Source organism: Canis lupus, chromosome 28, assembly GCF_003254725.2.
Source record: "Canis lupus dingo isolate Sandy chromosome 28, ASM325472v2, whole genome shotgun sequence".
Lineage (NCBI taxonomy): Eukaryota > Metazoa > Chordata > Mammalia > Carnivora > Canidae > Canis > Canis lupus.
In genome coordinates this window covers 10117822-10138422 of record NC_064270.1, presented here as the reverse complement: position 1 = coordinate 10138422, position 20601 = coordinate 10117822, and the positions used below count along the sequence as shown (strand labels likewise).

At 43.8% G+C, this 20601-nt stretch overlaps 1 protein-coding gene across 3 annotated transcripts in view; it reads left to right on the top strand.

The window, feature by feature from the left end:
• PIK3AP1 (phosphoinositide-3-kinase adaptor protein 1) overlaps positions 1-20601 on the top strand; it is a 118413-nt gene that overhangs the window by 74288 nt on the left and 23524 nt on the right. For all 3 annotated transcript variants that reach the window (XM_025466755.3, XM_025466754.3, XM_035707665.2), the window contains 4 exons: positions 9863-9958; positions 12345-12542; positions 15424-15492; positions 17521-17726. In XM_025466755.3, coding sequence (XP_025322540.1) covers positions 9863-9958; positions 12345-12542; positions 15424-15492; positions 17521-17726 — 569 coding nt within the window. The remainder of the gene's footprint in view (positions 1-9862; positions 9959-12344; positions 12543-15423; positions 15493-17520; positions 17727-20601) is intronic.

Below are 20601 nucleotides of genomic sequence, written 5' to 3'. Positions count from 1 at the left end.
TTCTCAGTGCCCTACCTTTGTTACCATTCAGTCCTCGAGGCTGAAAGTAAATGTATTAAGGAAAGCAAGTTATGTTTATTCCTACATTTGTTCACAGGATGAGCATTATGGAGTGTAGGCTTTAGACCAGCTCTTTACTACTTCTTTGGGGGTCACTCAAATGTATTGGGACAAATCTGCCTGTTTCTGACTTGAATTTTGGAAAAGGAAGAGTAGTAAGGTCTCCTTCTCCAAAGGGAATCCAAACAGCCACTAGGTAGAAAGGTTATGGGGGAAACTGCCCATGATGAGTAAAGTTGGCAGGGGAGTGATGTTGGCTTCTGACCCTGAGATGTTATCATTCCACTCTGGGCTCTCCTTCCCCTGAACTTGGGTAGGTGTACACACACGTACATGCACACAGTCACTCACACCCATCACACTCATGGTCTTTAGTTTAGCTATGCTGCCACCAGGTGGTAACTACATGCCTTTGTTATTAGACCTTCAACTGTTCCCCATTCTTTTGAGAATTTTTTGTTAAAGACAGATTTAAACCATCAATTTCCTAACTTTACTATATATTAAGAAATAAGTATCTTGGGATCCCCGGGTGGCTCAGCAGTTGGAGTCCCAGGATCAAGTCCCACGTTGGGCTCCCTACATGGAGCCTGCTTCTCCCTCTGCCTCTCTCTCTCTGTCTCTCATGAATAAATAAATAAAATCTTTAAATAAATAAATAAATAAATAAATAAATAAATAAATAATCTTTATTAAGGATAAGCTTATGCAAACACTAAATAGAAATTCAGGCTGTCCAGGGTTGAAACTGACCCAGTGGGGCAAAGGGAGGCTCAAGGCACTTCCTGACTCCCATTGCTCCATGTTTCCCCAGGTGTACAGGACCTGTGTGGGAGATGTATGCACTTAGTGAAAGCATGCTGGATTAAGTGTTTTATTTATTTTTTAAAGATTTTTAAAAATTTCATTTTAGAGAGAGAAGAAAAAAAAAAGAGAGAATGAGTTGGGGAAAGGAGTGAGGCAGGGGGAGAGAGAGAAGCAGACTGTCCACTGAGCAGGGAGCCTGACATAGGGCTTGATCTCAGGACCCAGGGATTATGACCTGAGCTGAAGGCAGACGCTTAACCTACTGAGCCAGCCAGGTGCCCCTAAATTAAGTGTTTTAAAAGCTAATAAGATAAAATCCCCACCACCAGCAGTGACCATGCTCCCCTCTGTACCTGTATAGTCATGGGTCAGGCTCTCCTGGGGGCCCTGCAAGCAAATCACTTTGCACTCTGGTTATGTTCATGTTTCTCTGGTTACACACCCATCTCACGAAGCCTGGATCATCCACGATAGGTGGATGTACAACAGGTGCTCAACTATTTTTTGAATTTGAAAGTACCAGAAAATAGAAAGTCGTCCTGGATTTTGTGGGGTGGAATAGTTCGTTGACATTCCAGCGCAAGGACTTTCCTGATAGGTGGTGGTGAGTCATCTGATAGACAGCCCTGAGCACAGGATTTCTCGGGGTGAGGTGGGGGAGTAATGGCCCTTCCAGCGCTCCTGGCTGCCTTTTCTTTCCTGTCTCTTCCATGCTGTTCCTGCTGCCTGGATTGCCTCTTTTCTCAGCTTGGAAAATGCTCAGAGTCCTTCACAAAACCCAGACACTTCCATGTCCATATTCATGTGTTTATTCCTCGCTAATTTGTGCATTCAAACATTCATTCATTCATTCAGCAGTATTGATTCCAACCTCTCGTGTGTTTCAATCACTGTGCCAGGCGACAGGGAGTCAGTAGATAAGAGGGCAGATCCCTGCCTCCCAGAGCTCTCCTTCTGGCAGGAGAGCTGGATATTAAATAGAAATAACACATAACTAAATAGAGAACTACAAACTGTGACAGTGCTGTGAAGGAAGATGTCACTGTGCACCAAGGGGACAGCTGTGGACGTGGAGAATGAGGGGAAGAGGGTGTGCGACTTAGCAAGTCATGGTGTCCCCTGCACCCCACCTTGAACTCCATTTTGTGGATGGAGTCCTGCCCAGCAGAGAGTCTGTGTGCTTGCCCGGGGTGCTGTATCGAGGCACTGGTCTGCATGAGATCCCTGAGACTTGTTGCTTCTCCTAGCCTGTTCATGCTTAGCCTTTCCTGCTTCATTGCTCAGCGCCCCTTACCCCTTGTAATTTCAGATTGCTGTTTCCCTTCTCTTTGTCTCTGTTTCTCTGTCTCTCCCCAGTGTGTGACCATCACTCCCTCTCTCTGCCTCTCTCCCTCTCATCCCTTCTCCATTAGGATGTGGGGAGGGTGGACTACCTTGCCGACATGGGTGATGAAAGCACTGTATTCCACCTGAGTGCATATGGCCCCAGTCAGGTTTCAGGTCATTGTCAAATGCTTTCCCATGCTGTTCTTTGCTCTAAGACTCTTTTTTTTTTTTTTTTTTTTGGCTACAAAAATCCTTGCTAAGAAGAAAAATCTTTTGGCCTGCTTTCAGAGTTTGAGAGCCTTTCCAGAATAGCCTCTCGGCATCTGACATTTTACCATATTAGATACTCAGATTAGGTTTTATATTAAATTAACAACACATAATCTGGATTGAGTTTCTACTGCAGCTAAGTGATCTAGATTTATGTCCCCTGAGGAGTATCATATGGGTTTCTTTGAAAATTCATTATTGCTCTTGACTCATTCCTTAATTAAGTGCCTGCCTAGGCTTTCTCTCATCTGTTCAAGCTTCTTTCATTCCAGGGATGGGTTCTTTCTGATTGACTCCCTAAATGAAGTACAGTGTAACTCTGTAGCTGGCTCTTCCCTGAAGGCCATGGCACCTGGGTCTCCTTATTACATATTTTCTTCTTTCTATGTCTACTGAAGTCAAAGAACTTTGCACTTTCTCCTAGACCAGCAGGTTTCTGGGCTTTTGAGTTTATTGTTAACTGACAAGTGGGGAAGGTTAAGTGCTTGGAATCTGATGTATAAACCCTGAGCATCCAGGAATGTAGGGATTTGTTGTTCTGTTTTCCTTTACAAAATGTCCTTGTTTGGAAGCAGACTGCCTTCACCTCCAGAATTTCCTGTGTATTACAGTTCACTGAGATGATACTCACTATGTGCCTGATTTGTATGTGCGCATGGGGTTATCACATTTGGAATTTGAGAGAGTCTTATTATGCATGAACTCTAAAAAACCTGACTCTTCATTTATTATTACAAAGGTAGTGTCTGTTATTCCTAGGACTTACTACCTACCATAGATATGGCAAATAGTGTTTGAAAAATAATTTCATGTGCCAGGGTAGGTTAGTTGGTATTGAGAGCCTGAGGAGCTGTGCTAAAGATTCTGAGTCCAGAAAGAATGCTATGACTGGTGAGTGTCTGCCTTGAGTATACAGAATAGAGACTCAGAGGTCAACGTATGTATTTGCTGTCTTTGGTCTAACTCAAAGATATTTATGTTCAATTCAGTATGAAAAGAGTCATTTTATTTAAAATATAAGTGGAAAGAAAGTCATTTTTAGGTAACTTCATTTAAGGCAGTGTGCAATGCCTACACCAGGCCAGGGCTGCTGAGGCCATGTGTGGTCACGATGGACTTACTTGAGTTGAGTGTGCCCTAATCCCTGTGTCGTATTGCCCTTGCTAGCCCCGTGTAGGAAGGAAATTTGTGGCAGGCTAACTGTACTGGTACTTGTTTCCATCTGTGGTAGGCAGAGTAGAGCCCCTTAATCTGTGAATGGGCTAGATGACCTGGCAAAGGAGAAGGAGAGTTGCAGATGGAATTCAAGTAGCTACTCCCCTGGCCTGAAGTTAAGGGGAAATGTCCTGGATTACAGGGATAGACCCTATATATAATACAGGTATAATCACAAAGATCCTTAGAAGTAGAAGAAGGAATCGGAAAACAGACCAGAGATGACTCTGTGAGAAGGACTCAGTCCAGCTAAGTTTGGTGCCTGGCATTGCTGGTCTGAAAGAGGGAGAAAGAGCTCCTGGTGCCAAGGAGTACAGGTGGCCTCTGGAAGCTGGAAGGGGCAAGGAGATCTGTTTTCCCTAGAGCTCCCAGAAAGGAAGGCAGTCCTCTCAAAACTTTGATTTCAGCCTAGTGAGACTCATTTTAGAGTTGTGAACTACAGAATGGTAAGGTAATAAACTTACGTTGTTTTCAGCCACTATGCTCGCGGTAATTTTTTTTATGGCAACAGTAGAAAACTAATACACTATCTAGGTTGCCTCAATATAATAATGGTATCCATTAATATTTAGTGCCTCACACTGTTGCTAAATATTTTACAAGCATTGTCTCCATTGGCCCCTACCATTTTCCTGTGTGGTAGGTACTATTTATCCCCACTTAACAGATGGAGATACACAAGTGAGTGATATCAAATATCTTGCCCAAGGATATAGAGCTAGTAAGAGTCAGAGCCGGGGTTTGAACCCAGTTCTCCAGGATGCCAGAGTCCATGCAGGTACCCCCTACCTCTGGCCCTGATGTTGACCTGCACTAGTCATTCAGTCAGTGGCCAGTGTCTTCATCTCTGTTGCTCACCTGGCTTCAGTTGCTGCCTTTCTCTAACTTGATTTCCCCCTGAATGCAGAGGATTCACTTGGCTCTGGCCCTTGTTAGAGTCTTTACTGCTGATCCCCAGGCTTTCTCCTGTGTCTGCAGATCACCTTCCTTCCCTTTTCTGCACCCTGTGCACATCATGCTCTTCCAGCCATGCCTCACATGTTCTGGATTTAGCCTCTGTCTTTAAGGTCAGCCTCTACCTATATAATCCTGGCAGCACAGGATGGGGCCAGAAGGCATTGAAGAGCTGCTAGAATTTCCCCTCGGTGTTCATTGCTGAGCCCACGAATAAAGAACGTGATAGACCTCAGAAAAGCACAGGGTAAACAGGCATGGGGCCTCCAACTCAGGTCTGAACTGCATCAGTAGAGCCTTGGCAAAGGAGGAGAGAAGCCTGCAGCTCTGTCTGTCTGGGACTTGGTGTTTAAGAGCCACGATCCAGAAAATGCCTGGCAAACCTTGTCTGTGAGTCAGATTTCCACACATAATTCTATTATAAAGCATTGGCATTTGTTATCTTAAGAATTCTCCTATGCGGGGCAGCCCTGGTGGCTCGGCGGTTTAGCGCCGCCTTCAGCCCAGGGCGTGATCCTGGAGACCCAGGATCTAGTCCCACGTCGGGCTTCCTGCATGGAGCCTGCTTCTCCCTCTGCCTGTGCCTCTCTCTCTCTCTGTGTCTCTCATGAATAAATAAATAAAATCTTAAAAAAAAAAAAAGAATTCTCCTATGCTTCAAGTATATTCAAATATAAAAATGTTAAATGGGCATAGTTTTTTACTAGGAAATGTAGTACGTGTGATATTTGAGAATATGTGTCAAAATTCAGATATTAGAATGAACTCATAAGCATTTGTTACTCTGAAGGAGATTTGACTTCAAACAAAGTTATTGTTAAGAATAAGTAAAGGCAAAAAAAAAAAAGAATAAGTAAAGGCGGGGCACCTGGGTGGCTCAGTCACTTGGGTGTCTGCCTTTGGCTCAGGTCATGATCCCAGAGTCCTGGTATCAAGCCATGCACTCTGCTCCCTGCTCAGCGGGGAGCCTGCTTCTCTCTTTCCTCCCCTGCTTGCTTGTGTTCTCTCTCACTATCTCTGTCTCTGTCTCTCTTGAATCAGTACAATCTTAAAAATAAAAAAAAAAAAAGAATAGGGAGGGGCCATCTGGTTGGCACAGTTAGTTAAGCATCCAACCCTTGGTTTTGACTCAGGTCATGATCCCAGGGTTATGAGATTAAGCCCTGCATTGGGACTCTGCTCAGTGGGGAGTCTGATTAAGACTTTGTCTTCCTCTCCCTCTGTTCCTCCACTCTCTCTAAAATAAAGAAATAAATCTTAAAAGAAAAAAAAATGATTAAGTATGAATTGAGTCCTTTTTTAAAAAAAACTGTTCTCTGCTTAGGACATTAGCTTAGGTATATAATTTAATAATAAAGACAATAGGAATAATAGTAGTAGCAGCTAGCATTTTTAGCACTTTCTCTGGGCTAGGCACCGTGCTAGGCATGTGGCCAGCTTCTCATTTAATACGCATGGCAAACCTCTGAGATATATATACTACTCTTATCACCATTTTACAGACAGGAAAAGAGAAGCTGAGAGGATTTAAACAACTTGACCCAAGATAATCATGGGCAAAGAGTTAAATGTAACAGCTATCATTTCCCCTTCTGCTTGAGAATTTGACCTTCGGTTGCCTTTCCAGCTCTGTTACCCTGGTAACCTGATAAGAGTCCGAATGTCAACTATGTTTCTAGGCAACATTGTCTATGATAAAAATGACCCCTAATTGGTTGGTAAATTGCATCTGGAACTGGGAGGAGCTATATGTGGACTCTAAGTACCTGAAAGGGACAGCACACTTTGGGCTTTCCTGAGAACAGTGACTGTCATGCTTGGAGGACTCTGGAAGTGTGCCTGAGGAGTTGCCATGAGAGTGCTACTCTTGTGGGCCATGAGGATGGCCTTTTCACTAGAGTGGCTCCTTCCATCTGCCTGACACAGATCTCATCTCCCTGCATGTAAGCTGCTGGACTTGGCACAAAGACTGCCCTCAAGGAGGAATGCTCCTGGGCCCTGTCCTGCTGGCCTGTGTCCTGCGTCCTCCTGAGTAGACTGGTGCCCTCAGTCATCTTGTGAGCCTGCATGATCAGGTGGATCTAATACAATCTGCTTGGTGTCAGACTGATGGGTGTTGAGATCCTCCAGCCAGGAGTGGAAGAATCAAAATTGATCCTAGTCCCAAGCCTCTCTTCACCCTTCCAAGCTCAAGGAGGAGAAATAACTCTACTAAGGTCCCAGGACTGATATTTAGCAGATCTAGTTAAGGTGTGTATGATTACAATATAGAAAGATCTGTTTGTCACAGGTAGGTCATTTTGCCCCACCTTGGTCATAGTACCCAATGTGCATGGCTCACAAGTGTCACTGGAAGGTGACTTGGTACATAGGTGGACAGGGGAGGTAGGTCATCCCTGGGGACTGTGCTTCTTTAGTTTTCCCATTGCATTTTCTTCTCTGCTTTTCAAATCTCCCCACATCCTCCAGTTCCCCCCTCCTTTTTCAAAAAGAAACAAAACCTTTATTTTGAACTGCTTTTAGATGAGAGGAAAGTTGCAGAAATGCTAGTGTTCCTGTATACTGTTCATCCAGGTTTCCCTGGTACTAGCGTCTTCTACAACCACAGCATAATTAGTAAAGCCGAATTAACATTGGTGTAGTACCAACACCTGACCTCTAGGCCTTGCTCCTGATGTCCTAGTTTTCCCTACCTCTGTAGGTGGGATGCTAGATGCTGATGGGATCTTAGATACTGAGCCTACAGAGGACTCCACAGCGCATGTGGTTATTTCTCCTCCAATTTGCAAAAGTCCCCCAGTCGTTCCTTGTCTTGAGTGCTGATCACCTATTTTCTAGAATGCCCCTCAATTTGTGTTTGTTATATGGTTTCTGTGGTTGGACTGAGGTTGTGAATTTTTGGCAAGAATACCGTAGAAATGGTGCTGTGATCTCCTCAGTGTGTTGTATCAAGGGATCCTGATTTATTTTTTAAAATGAAAACAACTGTGGGTATGTTTCAGAATCAGTTCCCTTATCTCTCTACAGTTTACATTATAGAATTCAGTGGTGACAGAAGAGGTTCCTCATTTGGAATCACAGAGCTTTGGACTAGAGAGTATCAAGCTTTGGACTATTGACTATAGTCAATGTAATGTCTCCACAATAAACTGAAAAGGTAGAAAAAAGGAATGGATTTTTCTTCTTTTTCAGGTGATACTTCAGGTAACACAAACATGATCTGAGCCCTGTATTTCTTTATATATTTTTTTCAGTAGATTAAAAATCTAAAGTATAAAAAGGTGAATGGTGAAAAGTCTTTCTCTAGTCCTTGTCCCTTATCTTTTTCGTGCTAGGAAACTGCTGATCTTAATTTCTTACATCTACTTCCAGGGCTTCTTTTTGTATATATAATCAAATACAAATATAGAATCTTATTCTCCCCTTCTTGGGGGCAATAGGTACTATATTGATTTTTCTAAAATATATTTGTTAAAGATTCTGATTAATCAAAAATATGTATTTCTTTTTCCTTTCATTGTTATTGTCTCAGATTTTTTTTAAAGTATGTATTATAGCCCCCTATGAATCCCCTCTGGAATCCAGTTGTCCCCCTTTCCCTCTCCAGAGGCAACCATTACCATGAATTCAACATTTATCCCTCCCAGCTTGTAATATTTTATAAGCCTTAAAACTTTATATAAACCATATCATACTGAAAAACATCAGTCTGTAACTTTTTCATTCAATATTCTTCATTCAATGATTTTTATTTTATGGTCATAAAATTTGTATTTAATTATCACAGGAATATGGAAGTTTGAAACAAGGTCCAGTAAGAGCTCTGCTATGTAATAATGTAATATCTGGTCCCTGGGAAGTTTAAAATCAGTCATTTTTTTTATAATTAAAAAAATCAATTAACCTGATAATTGACAAGTGAGCCACAATTTATTTTTTTAATATCCTGAAATTATTTTTGCTTTGAAAATCTAATTGTACATATTTGATCATAATTACCTGGATCTTTAAGAAAAGTGTTAATAAGGTTTTTCTCATTTATGAAAGCCAAAGAAGCCACTGTGGGTAATATGGAAGACAAAGAAATATATAAAATAGAAAATAAAATGTCCATATTCTACCCTACTTCAGAAATAGCTACTATATGCATTTTGACATATTTCTCTCTAGTTTTTTCTATGTATATACAAATATTTTGTTTCAAAACTAGGATTATATCACATGAAGTTTATTATCCTTAATACTACTTCATGACCATGACCTCTTTTCAGTGACTATTCTTGGGAAATGTGACATAGTTACAGAGAAATCTTCATACAAATCCACCAGATTTTATTTAGCTGGTTCCCAAAGATCAAAGTGATTAGGAAATGGCAAATCTATGTATATTGATTACATTCAAACGATTTTTTCTCAAAGTATACTATTCAACTTCAAACTATTTTGCCTAAGCAAATAAATCCTCAGTAATTATGTGATATGACATAGAGAATGCAATCTTTGATAATATCAAAGGTCTACTTTTAATGCAGGGTTGAAATATTGCTCCCAAAAAGCATACTTCAGAATCATAAAGTAATAGGGTACTGTTGGTTACTCAGGTTAGAGTAGAAGGTACTGTGCTAACTGAATGGTTTTCATACATGGTTTGGGTCTTTGTGGGTTTATGTTTAATAGTGAAAACCAAGTCAATATGCTTCCTCCTTATAAATAATCAAGTCCATGGGTGACCTAGAAATAGAGTTCTTGTTGCTATGTTGGTTGAGATGGCACTATATTGATTGAAGTGGCTCCAACATGTTCTTTTTAACTGTTGCATACTGTTCCATTGTTTGAGTAAGCCGCAGTATACCTATTCTTTGTTATTTTTGCTTCCAGTTGTTTTTTGGTTGTTATAAACAATGCTATAGTTATACACTTAAAAATTAAGCCCATTGTTTCAAATGCAGATGAGCATATCTACCTGTTGAGACCTGTGGTCTAGGAAAGGGCCTGAGGGTCATGAATGTTACTCTTCTTTATACCTCACACTTACAGGGAGTCCTTATTAAGTAATAGATAGTTGTTGGATGGATGGATGGATGGATGAATGCAAAGGAAGATGGATAGATTAATTAATTATTGAATTTCTTGGTCCTTTTGATTTGTCAAACCTTGTATATCCATCTGTATAATCTCCTTGCCTATGTGGAATAACAACATATAAACTCTTAGTCTCCTTTTCTTCTAGATGTCGAAATGCTTCAGGCCAGTGCATCTAATCCAATCCCTGGAGATGGTTTCTCTCGGACCAGTAAGGACTCCATGATTCGCAAGTTTTTAGAAGGTAATTTGCAACTGTGAACAGGAAGGCAAAAAGAGGGAAAGAGAAACAAATGTAAGACATTGCCTGTTTCCATATGATGGTTACTCCATTAAAGGAATGGACTGCCACATACCTGGCAGATAGCATGATTGAACACACTCCATCCCCGTGAGCTCCCCCATTGGCCTGTAAAAGTAGGCCAGGAGTTCCCACCACTGGAGCCACTCATCTGGATAACAAGCTGCCTTCGACAAGACCTGTTTTAAAATGCGTATGTTTCTTTTGACTAAAATTTATTGAGTACTGACTAAGCAAAGTACTACTCTGGATGTTGGGCTGAAGGACACAGAGGAAAATAAGATGTGATCAGGGCCCTGGTGAGGGTGGAGAACATAGGGAAATATACACAAACATTGTTAAATTGAGCCTGTGCTGTGTCATGGTTAAGAACACAAACACTGATCTGTAGTTCCCCCTTCAGTTGGTTGGAAAACCTTGGACAAATTCTTAACTCCTCTGGGCCTCAGTGTCCTCAGGTGAATGTTGTGAGAATTAAATGAATTATTGTCCAGTGGGCCTCAGAGCAGGGCTGGGCATAGAGCAAGCAATGAAGGCTTATGATTGTTGTCATTCTTCTCATTATTATTATCATTGAAGGTCAGAGAAGGAGGGTGTTAAATTGTGTGGCTAATTCCTTAACTCCGTCCAATCATTTATAATTAATGGGGGCCTGCCTGTTGATGAAGTAGGCATAGAAAGCAGGTGCTAAGAGGATGGAATTCAGGATGGAAGAAGTAGTTCTGACAGTGAAGAGGAAAGAAAAGTTCTAAGTAGTGGTAGATAAACCATAGCCTGGCTAGCTGCCTGTTTTTGTAAATGAAGTTTTCTTGGAACATTTTGTATCCATTCATTTAGTATTGTCTATGGCTGCTTCCACACTGTAAAAGCAGAATTAAGTTCTTGTGTGCATGGGGGTAGGCACCTTGGGAATCACTGTCACTGGTAGGGTAGCCAGCTGTTTACCCAGGACAACTCATTTTGTTGACATCAGACAAGCTTCTCCAGAACTACTCATGCCCTTGTACAAGATGTTCAAAGGTAAACAGGTGGGAGCTTCTTCACTAGTTGGAAACTTTCCTGAAGGCAGAGCCTCAGAACTTAGAGCCCTGGGATGAGTTGGGGCCCCCTGGTTGGTCAGTCCTCTGGACTCAGGATACAGAGAAGCCAAGAGCAGTCTCCCTGCAGCTCAGAAAAGATGCAACTAAAAATCTTCCAATAAATCACTGGATTGGAAATCCCATAGGAAGAAGGCCCAAGCATTATTCATTCCTGTATCTCAAACAGGTATTTAATAAAGATTTGTTGACTGCATGGTGCTGGGGAGAAGAAAGAAGTTAGAGGAGAACACCTACTATGTGTAGGCACTGGCTGCATTTCCTTTACCATCTCATTTTGTCTTCACAATACTCCTGTGAATAGGTCTCAGAGAGAAATCAGGCTCAGAGAGGTTATATAATGTGCCCAGGGTCACCACAGTTCACGTGTATGAGGAGCAATGGCATACAAAGTCAGGTCTGCTGAGATTCTCAAAGCCAAGGGGATACAACACTCAGGTCCCGGCACAGAATATTGCAGCCTGTCACCAGGAAAGAGGCAGTGAAAACCTTATGGCTGTGGGACCCCAAGGACAGATGAGGAGTTGATATGCTTCTGTCATAAATCTTTCTCGTTGATGGAGAGCAGAGTGGGGGCAAAGGTTGCAAAAGAGTAGTAGAGCATGGAGGTTAATAGCACAAATTCTGGAGTCAGCTTTCCTGGATGCCAGTCTGGCTCTAAGTAACTTTGGGCAAGTTATTTAAATCCCAAAGGGCCCAGTTTCTTCATTTGCAAAATGATAATAATGATTGTAGTTATTCCACAATGTCATTATATAATCAAAGGAGGTAACTCAGGTAATATGCTTGGAATAGCACTTGCAACAAAGTCATTTTGATGCTGAAGATGAGGATGCTGGAACCTTTGGTGGTGAGGTCTCTGGCCACCCTCACGCTGCTGCCTGGGAACCTGGGGGTGGTTCCAAGTGTCCTTTGTCTTTGGGGGCTATGCTCTCTTTTCTATAGTTCCACTGGGATGAATAACTGAATCCTAGCAATACAACTAAGATGAGCCTAGTGCTCATTCCCTTTTGCTGCATTGATGGGCAGGCAAATGAAGGTTGCATCAGTGTTTTCTCAGTTGCTTCGCATGGGGTTCTCAGTAGATCATACAGGGGACAATATAGGAGAAGATCTTTGCCAAAAGACAGTACTGTACAAATAAGTTATGGTCCACTCTCTCTGCTCTTATGACTGTCAGTCACTGAGTTTGTTTAGCCACTGCTTTCAGGCACCTGTCTCTGTGTTTCTAGGTAACAGCATGGGAATGGCCAGTTTGGAGAGGGAGCTGCACCACAGTGGTCAGGAGGAAGATGTGTATCACACGGTGGATGATGATGAGGCCTTTCCTGTGGACCTGGCCAACAGGCCCCCCGTCCCCGTGCCTAGGCCAGAGGCCAATGCTTCTGGTACTCATCACCTGTCTGACAATGAACCATACATTTCTAAAGGCAAGTATGGCAGGGAGTGATGCTCAGCGAGGTCTTCAGGCTTCTCAGCCAGAAGTCCCTGGATTCTCTTAACTTCTGAACCATTGCTCAGAGACTATCCCCTTCTGAATGGTCTCTAACCAGCCCCAGGAGATGGTGTTAGAGCTCAGGGCAGATTTTGGAGCTGGCTCACAGGCCATGATCAGAATTCAGTTCTGGCTTTCCTGGATGCTATGAAAGCATTCTGAAGACAGGGAGGTAAACAAGGTTTACCTCTACTCCAAATGGCAAAAACCCTCATAAATTTTTATCTCCTTAAACTATTGTTATTATTGATTTTTTAATAGCTAACATTTATTGAAATCTACCAAGAGTACTCTATTTGGAACGTGTCATTTAATATTTACATTAATGTTTTAGGTAAGGGCTGTTATCCTCCCCAATGTACAGATGAAGAAAACCGAGACTTACAGAGGTCACTATTACCACGTAGCAGAGTCAGGATTTGAACTCAGGGTGCCCAACTCCACAGTCCCAGCTTTCTACCACTATGTTAGGATGTCTGCCTACCTACACTAATACAAATTGGTGAGAGTTGGGTTTGACTTCTTCACAGGGATCCCTGGAAAATCAAGTAGATACTGATGCGTTGTCAGTTTCGCTCTTTTAGGACTTGATTGTATTAATAGGATTCCAAGTACTATAAGAGCTAAGAATTGCCAGATCTGTGCATCTGACCTCCATTCCATTTTTAATAGTATAAAAAGGTGTGGAAGGTATGACAAAAGGAGATCACAAATTGGGGAAGATAGCCCTCAACCAGAATCCCAGGTACAGGGCGACCAGTTAAATATGAATTTCAGACCAATGGCAAGTAATTTCTGTTCCAAATACCATTTTAAAAAAAGATTTTATTTATTTATCCATGAGGGACATACAGAGAGAGAGAGGCAGAGCCACAGGCAGAGGGAGAAGCAGGCTCCTTGCAGGGAGCCCGATGTGGGACTTAATCCTGGAACTCCAGGATCACGCCCTGGACCGAAGGCAGGCACCAAATCGCTGAGCCGCCCAGGGATCCCTGCATTTTTTTTTTTTTTTTTTTTTTTTACAATTTTGGTTTTGGTTTGTTAAACCTGGCAACCCTAAACTGGGTAGAAATACAGTTGAGGGACATTTTGTAGCCAGGTGTTCTCCGTGATTGCAGTTTGCCATTCCCTTGGGTAACATCTCCTTTGGCATGTGCAGCAGTCACTATTGGTGCTCTCCCTACATCCCCCTAGCTCTTTATATTTCTGTGCCTCCTGGTTGGATTATGCCTATCAGGACATGTGTGTCTTAGTCTGACTGCTTTCTCTGGTAGCTGGAGCCCCATCTGCCTTAGCAAGTCAGGCTGGAAGAGTTGAGGGGATTAACACCCCTGAGCCCTGGAATCTAGTGACTGATAGATTGGTGGCTGAGTACCCCAGCATCCTTGCCCTTCTGCTGGGAGAACTCTGAGGTGTGTGTTCTACATTGCTTTCCAGAGTTCCCTAGCTTGCCCATCCTGGTAACTTCCTGGATACCCACCCTGTATTGTTTTATCCACTTCCCTGTCTCACCTCCATCACTCCCCACATCGACTCTTTGCACCTGGATCCTTGTCCTCAGGTCTGCTTCTAAGTGAACCCAAAAGAAGAAGCATGTGAATATATATTGATAATTCCTAAACGGTATGAGGGGAGGAGAGAGTGTTACTGGTATGGCTCATTGTGGGAGCTGGGACAGGGGCACAGGTGATTCTTAATGCTCCCTGAAGGACTAGGCAGCTAGGGAAGCAAAGGAAAGAGAGGCAGTGGTTGGAGGCCAGAACCCCTGGGTTTGTGCCCTAGCCTTTGTACTTCCCAGCCGTACAGCCTGGGACATGAGGTCAGTCATTTCGTACTCTTTAGCTTTCCTTTCCTCATCTGTAAAATGGGTACAATAGTGATACATGTAGACATCTATGCATCTATCATAATCCTACCTAATATACTGGGTCAGAGCCTGATTGTGAGGATCAGATGGGAGGATACATTTATAAACTGTAGAGCACCACGCAGGTATTGCTCATGTTAACTAGCATGTCAAAGTACTACTGTGCTATTGGCATCCATCTCAAGGTTTGGCTAACATTGAGAGCTTGTTTGTGCCAGATACTATTCCAAACACTTTCCACATATTAACTCATGTAATCATCACAACAACCATTGAGGAAGGTGCTGTTATCATCACCATTCTATAGATAAGAAAACTGAGACCAAGACAGGCCAAGACTCTTATCCAAGATCACATGGTGCCTAAGTGGCAAAGCCAGGATATGAATCCAGGGAGCCTTAATCACTATGCTTTCCTACCACCAAGGGAACATTTGTCATGTCTCCATTTTTCTTTTTAGCTTTTGTGGGTCTGTTGCTCACTGACTGACTTCATCTAAGTCCCTATAGAGCCGTGCACGCATTCTATCTGCTCCACTGCTCCGTGTTTTGTCTTGTTGACATGTTAAGTGGCACTTCCTTTTATTCTCAAGCTTCGGGGTGTTCCATAGCCAGTTTAGGGTATTCCAGGGTCCAGCTCGCATCCTCGTTCACATTACTCTTTTCTTTAATGATTCATCATGTCCTCTGGCTGGCTTTGGCTTTCTGGCTTTGAGACCTAGTCTGTTTGGGCTGTTTTTCTTCCATGATCCCTCTAGCTTTGGCACCTTAGTTGCCTCTGACTGGAGTTTTGATTTACAGACCTGAATATGGTGGTCCAAAATGTGATCCATCATTTCCATTTTTATATACAATTTTGGCAATTTTTTCAGTAAATATATAAAACATTATAAAGCCCTTTAGAAAGAAATCTGATTTGGCTTTTACCTATAATATTCTTTATCTCATAGTTTTTGCAGAAAAAAGTCAAGAGCGGCCTGGGAATTTTTATGTTTCCTCAGAGAGCATCAGGAAAAAAGGTAAGCCACACATCCTCAGCTTTCTTTTGTTTGACCTGAACTTCTGGGTGGTAGAAGTGTTCCTGCTTCAGTGATTTTCATGATTTTCTTTCTATCTTTTTAAATATTTTATTTATTTATTTATTTGAGAGACAGAGAGAGTGCATGCATGAATCGGGAGTTGGGCAGGGGGAGAAGCAGACTCCCTACAGAACAGGGAGCCAGCTGTGGGACTCAACCCTGAGACTCCAGGATCATGACCTGAGCCAAAGGCAGACGCTTAACCAACTGAGCCATCCAGGCACCCCTGCTTCAGTGATTTTCCGGTGTAACAACCTCTTAGCATTGAAATACAGAGAGATCCAGGGGATACCATAGGTGGTGCTGTAATGATGGTAAAGGTGGAGGAGAAAAGATTGGGGTGCCCTAGAATAGTGTACAAATTAATCATACTGAGAATGTGAACACACTAGAATGTGTCTGTGAGAGCACACAAAAGCACAGTGTAAATAGTGAGATTGGTGCCAACAGGATGAAAGTGGGCAGCCTGGCACCAAGGCTTTACCTAAGGATACAGCCCTATCTTGCTATTTACCTACCCTATCTGTACCAGCTAAACTACACTTTCATTCAGCTTTTATTTAAGAGACATTTTGCTTGCATTTTTCTTCTTTTTTTTTTCCTCCTCAAAAGACTTTTTGAGGAAGTATGAGGCGATAAGTACTCCTTTTTTCTTGGTCAACTTCCTTGTGTTAAACAGAGGCATTCAGTATTATTCTGTTGATTCTTTTGAAAAGGAGAAATGACACCATCTAAGCTTTTTGAAGGACTTAGGTTGTAAGAGTGGAATTGATTGGCTTAATGCATTTTGTTTTCTCCCCACACCCCATCTTCCAGCACAATTAAAGACAGCCTTGAGGAGGGCAAACCTGGGAGAAAGGTTTGTGGGTGTGTATAGACAGATGAGTGAGTGGTTGGGAAGAATGACAGATGAACTTCTTTGAAGTCATCTCTCTTTTTCCTTCTTGCTCTCCCCCTGAATCACAATGTCCAGATGGGGTCCTGCTAGAGAAATTTAAAGATAGTCCTATATGAAATGAGCAATAAAATGTTGAGTTGTCCTCATAAGCCCCGGTGGCCCCATCACATCTGCAAGTAGCTCATTCTTCACAGAACCTAGTGGAGTCACAGCCTGGAGAAAGAGGGGTTGCCTTCATATTTCCTTAGAATCTCCAAAGCAGAGAACCATGAATTTGTAGTGTGGAGGAAAGGTTGGCAGAGGAACAACCCAAGGAGAGCTACTTGGGACATAGCACCTAATTTATACCTGGTGACATTGGAGATAGATCAGGTTCCATTGACATCCCAGTCTTCTCAAGCATTTCATGTCCATGGGTCCATAGTCATTGTGCCCATGCTGCTCGGAGGCAGGGAGGATAGTGAGGGCTGGAGTATGTTGGGAAAAGCATCCTACCTAGAATTTCCTGTATTTTCTTTCCTGGGAGTAGATTTTAATCTAAAGCAGTAGTTCTTAGTTGGAGGTGATTTCTCCTCTCCCTTCATTGCCTCCCAGAGGATACTTGGCAACGTCTGGGATGTTTTTGGATGTTGCAGCTGAGGTAGGGGATGCTGTTGGCATCTAGTGGGTAGAGGCCAGGGATGAGGCGACACATCCTACAGTATACAAGATAGCCCTCCAACAACAGAGAACTCTCCAGTCCAAGGTGTCAATAGTGTCTAAGTTGAGAAATGCTAGTCTCATGGCTTCTCAATAATTCAGGTTTGGGGGATTCTGTTAACTTGTTCAGTGGATGCTGTTCATGCCTCCTAAAATGTTGCGGCCTTGTCTACTTTAATGTAACAGGCTTTGAAATGATTCGCTGCTTCCCTCTCTGATTTGATGTCATACGTCCCCATTCTCAGTTCTGCATGTAATTGTTCTTCTGAGGCATGTTCTCTTGAATCCATGACCAGCCTCATTAACCCCACTCATCTGCCTGCCCTCCCCAGTTGGGGTGCTGTCACACTGAGTTTTGCCATCCTTTCCAGAGCCTCTCGTCAGACCTTGGAGGGACAGGCCCCAGTCGAGTATATATGACCCTTTCGCTGGAATGAAAACGCCTGGCCAGCGGCAGCTGATTACCCTCCAGGAGCAGGTGAAGTTGGGCATCGTTAATGTAGACGAGGCTGTGCTCCACTTCAAAGAGTGGCAGCTCAACCAGAAGAAGCGGTCTGAGTCCTTTCGCTTCCAGCAGGTAACCCGCTCTGTATGGTTTGTTTCATGTCCATTTCTGCACTGGGCAGAGTGGAGGGCTGGGTCCGTGCTAGCTTGTGTGCTGCTGTAGCTGAGTGCGTATGGCCAGCCTGTGACTGGGTTTTGAGTGTCATTGTGAACCAGTGTGTGTGTCTGTCACCTGTAGTCTGTAACCAACCATACAGACCCTGGCTGAGAGCAGGATGGCTATGCTGGCTGTTGTGAGGCTAGAGATCAGGAACAAAGACTCAACTGTCAATCCTGATTTTTCTACTGCCACTTCCCTCTGCATGTGGCCCTATACTTTTGCTTCCCAGCTTTTTTCTTTTCAGAGCCATTCTCTCTAATCCTAGTGCCAACACTCCCACAGAACTATCACACCTTTGAACTCACAGGACTTGGACTGTTCCCAAGAAATATGATTAAGACAGCAGAACAAGTCACAGACATAAAACCACCCAAGTTAGAGCATAACTCTCACACAAACTGCATTTCTATAGGCATGAATACAGACACAAAGGCAAAGGTCAGGAGAGGCCGCCTCATGGCCATCCCAAGGGTGGCCACTCAGAAGACTGGCATGGGCAGATGGTACTCCTAGAGGAGACTCTTGTTTTGTATTGTTTTAAGATTTTATTTATTTATTCATGAGAGACACACAAAGAGAGGTAGAGACATGGGCAGAGGGAGAAGCAGGCTCCCTGTGGGAAGCCTAATGCAGGACTCGATCCCAGGACCCTGGGATCATGCCTTGAGCCAAAGACAGACACTCAAACACTGAGCCACCCAGGCATCCTTTGTTTTGTTTTAAAGATTTTTATTTATTTGAGAGAGAGAGAGAGAGAGAGAGAGAGAGAGAGCATGACCTGGGGGAGGGACAAAGGCAGAGGGAGAAGCAGGCTCCACTGAGCAGGGAGCCTGACATGAGGCTCCATCCCAGGACCCTGGGACCACGAGCTGAGCTGGAGGCAGACACTTAACTGAACCACCTGAGTACCCAAGACTTCTGTTATTTTTGTAAGAATCTATAACTCCATACGTGTAGTCCATGTGTAATTTAAAGCAACCCAAAGAACTCAAACTTGACCTTAGGAAGTGTATTCCTGGTCCAACTTCTTTATATTAGAAAGAAGTTGTGCCTAGGGTATTAGGAGATGTGTCTAAGACCACTTATCTAGTAAGTGGAAAGAAAGGCAGGACCAGAATGGTTGCTTTTTTCTCTCCACTTCCCCATGGTATTTCCTAGAAGGTATGTATTCTAACCTCTGCTCTCAGAGGACCTGGCATACATGCTCTTGAGGGTGGAGGCAGCGGGAGCAGCACCTACCTACCGCTGAGATGGGAATCTTGTCTCCCTAGAGTGGGAATAGGTGTGACAAGTGGGGAAGTGAGTCATCAGGCACCATTTGTCCAGCTGGGCCCGCAGTCTACTGACAATGCCCTGTGTTGAATGGACCTGATTTCTTCTGCTGCTCACAGCAGGCATGCAAGACAAGTACCCTTGTTCCCATTTTACAGAATAATGAGGCTTGGAGAGAGGTAGAGAGGCAGAGTCAGGATTCAGATGAGCCTTTTCTCACGCCAGAGCCTGTGCTCCCTTCATGACCCTTTCTGCCTTCTTAGTGCTTTCTAAAATGGTCCCCCACTCTGCTGGCCTGCCTCCTCCCTCCTGGGGATCGTCTGATGGGTGGGATGGCACTCTGTAGGGTCCTCCTCATTCAGGAGATGCAGGGAAGCTGCAGTCCTGCTGGGACAGCCTGATTCTGGGCAAACAACAGTTTTGTTTCTCCTGGCCAGGTCACACGCCCACGTAGCATGGTAGTGAAGAGTGCCAGGGCTCCGGGGCAGGCAGCCCAAGTTACATCCTTGTTCTGTCACTTGGGGCTGGATGACCTGGGCCTCCCTGTCTGTCTGTGTCCCATCTCAAATGTGAAGGGAGAACACTGGACAGTGTCAACCCTGTAAAGGAGTTGGCATGCCTGGCACCTGGTAAACGTATAACAAATGTCAGCTGTCCATCTCTATCTGTATCCAAGAGGCTTCTCCTGTGGTCCAGAACTCTTGGGTATGGCAGACAAATGGGGTTCATATTTGACAGGGTAGAGAATTCCAGCCTAGGAGAGCTGATGCCACTATGTGCCGGGAGAGCCTCTTGGCATTTCTAGAGCATCCCCCACCCAGAGACCGGTGGGTGTGAAGACCGTTCCCTGGGCTGCCCTATCTTCCATGCCTCTGTCCACTTCCCTGCCTCTTTTACCTCCCCTCCTGTGAATGGGCACCACCCAGGCTCCCTTCAGGTCCTCTGGGCAGGTGACTTTTTTTTTTTTTTTTAAGATTTTATTTATTTATTTGACAGAGAGAGAGAGAGAACAAGCAGGGGGAGTGGCAGGCAGAGGTAGAGGGAGAAGCAGACTCCCCACTGAATAGGGAGCCCCACATGGTGCTCAATCCCAGGACCCTGAACCAAAGGCAGATGCTTAACAGACTGAGCCACCCAGGCGCCCAAGGGTGCAGGTGACTCTTGAGTCCATGTTCCCTTTCCCATTCCACCTTTGCAGCCACCAGCTAGGTGTGTCCTGCTGAGATGCCCACGACCCCCAGCAAGTTCAGCAACAATCCATATCTAGAGGCTGCTTCCCTTTCCCGGCTCCCTATTTCTATACACTGTTATCTTCTGGACACCGAGGTTCAGACTTTACCTCCCTTGGGCTCTTCTCCTTCACAACCCTGTATCCAGTCAGCTGCTGTCTTGCCTGGTCCTGGTCTGTGACACTCTTCCTCTTGCATCTGCTCCTTCCTTTCCATTGCCCCAATGCCAACTTCTGTGCCTCTCATCTGGCCTCCCACAAAGTCTCTAGGTAGATCTCTTTGCTGCC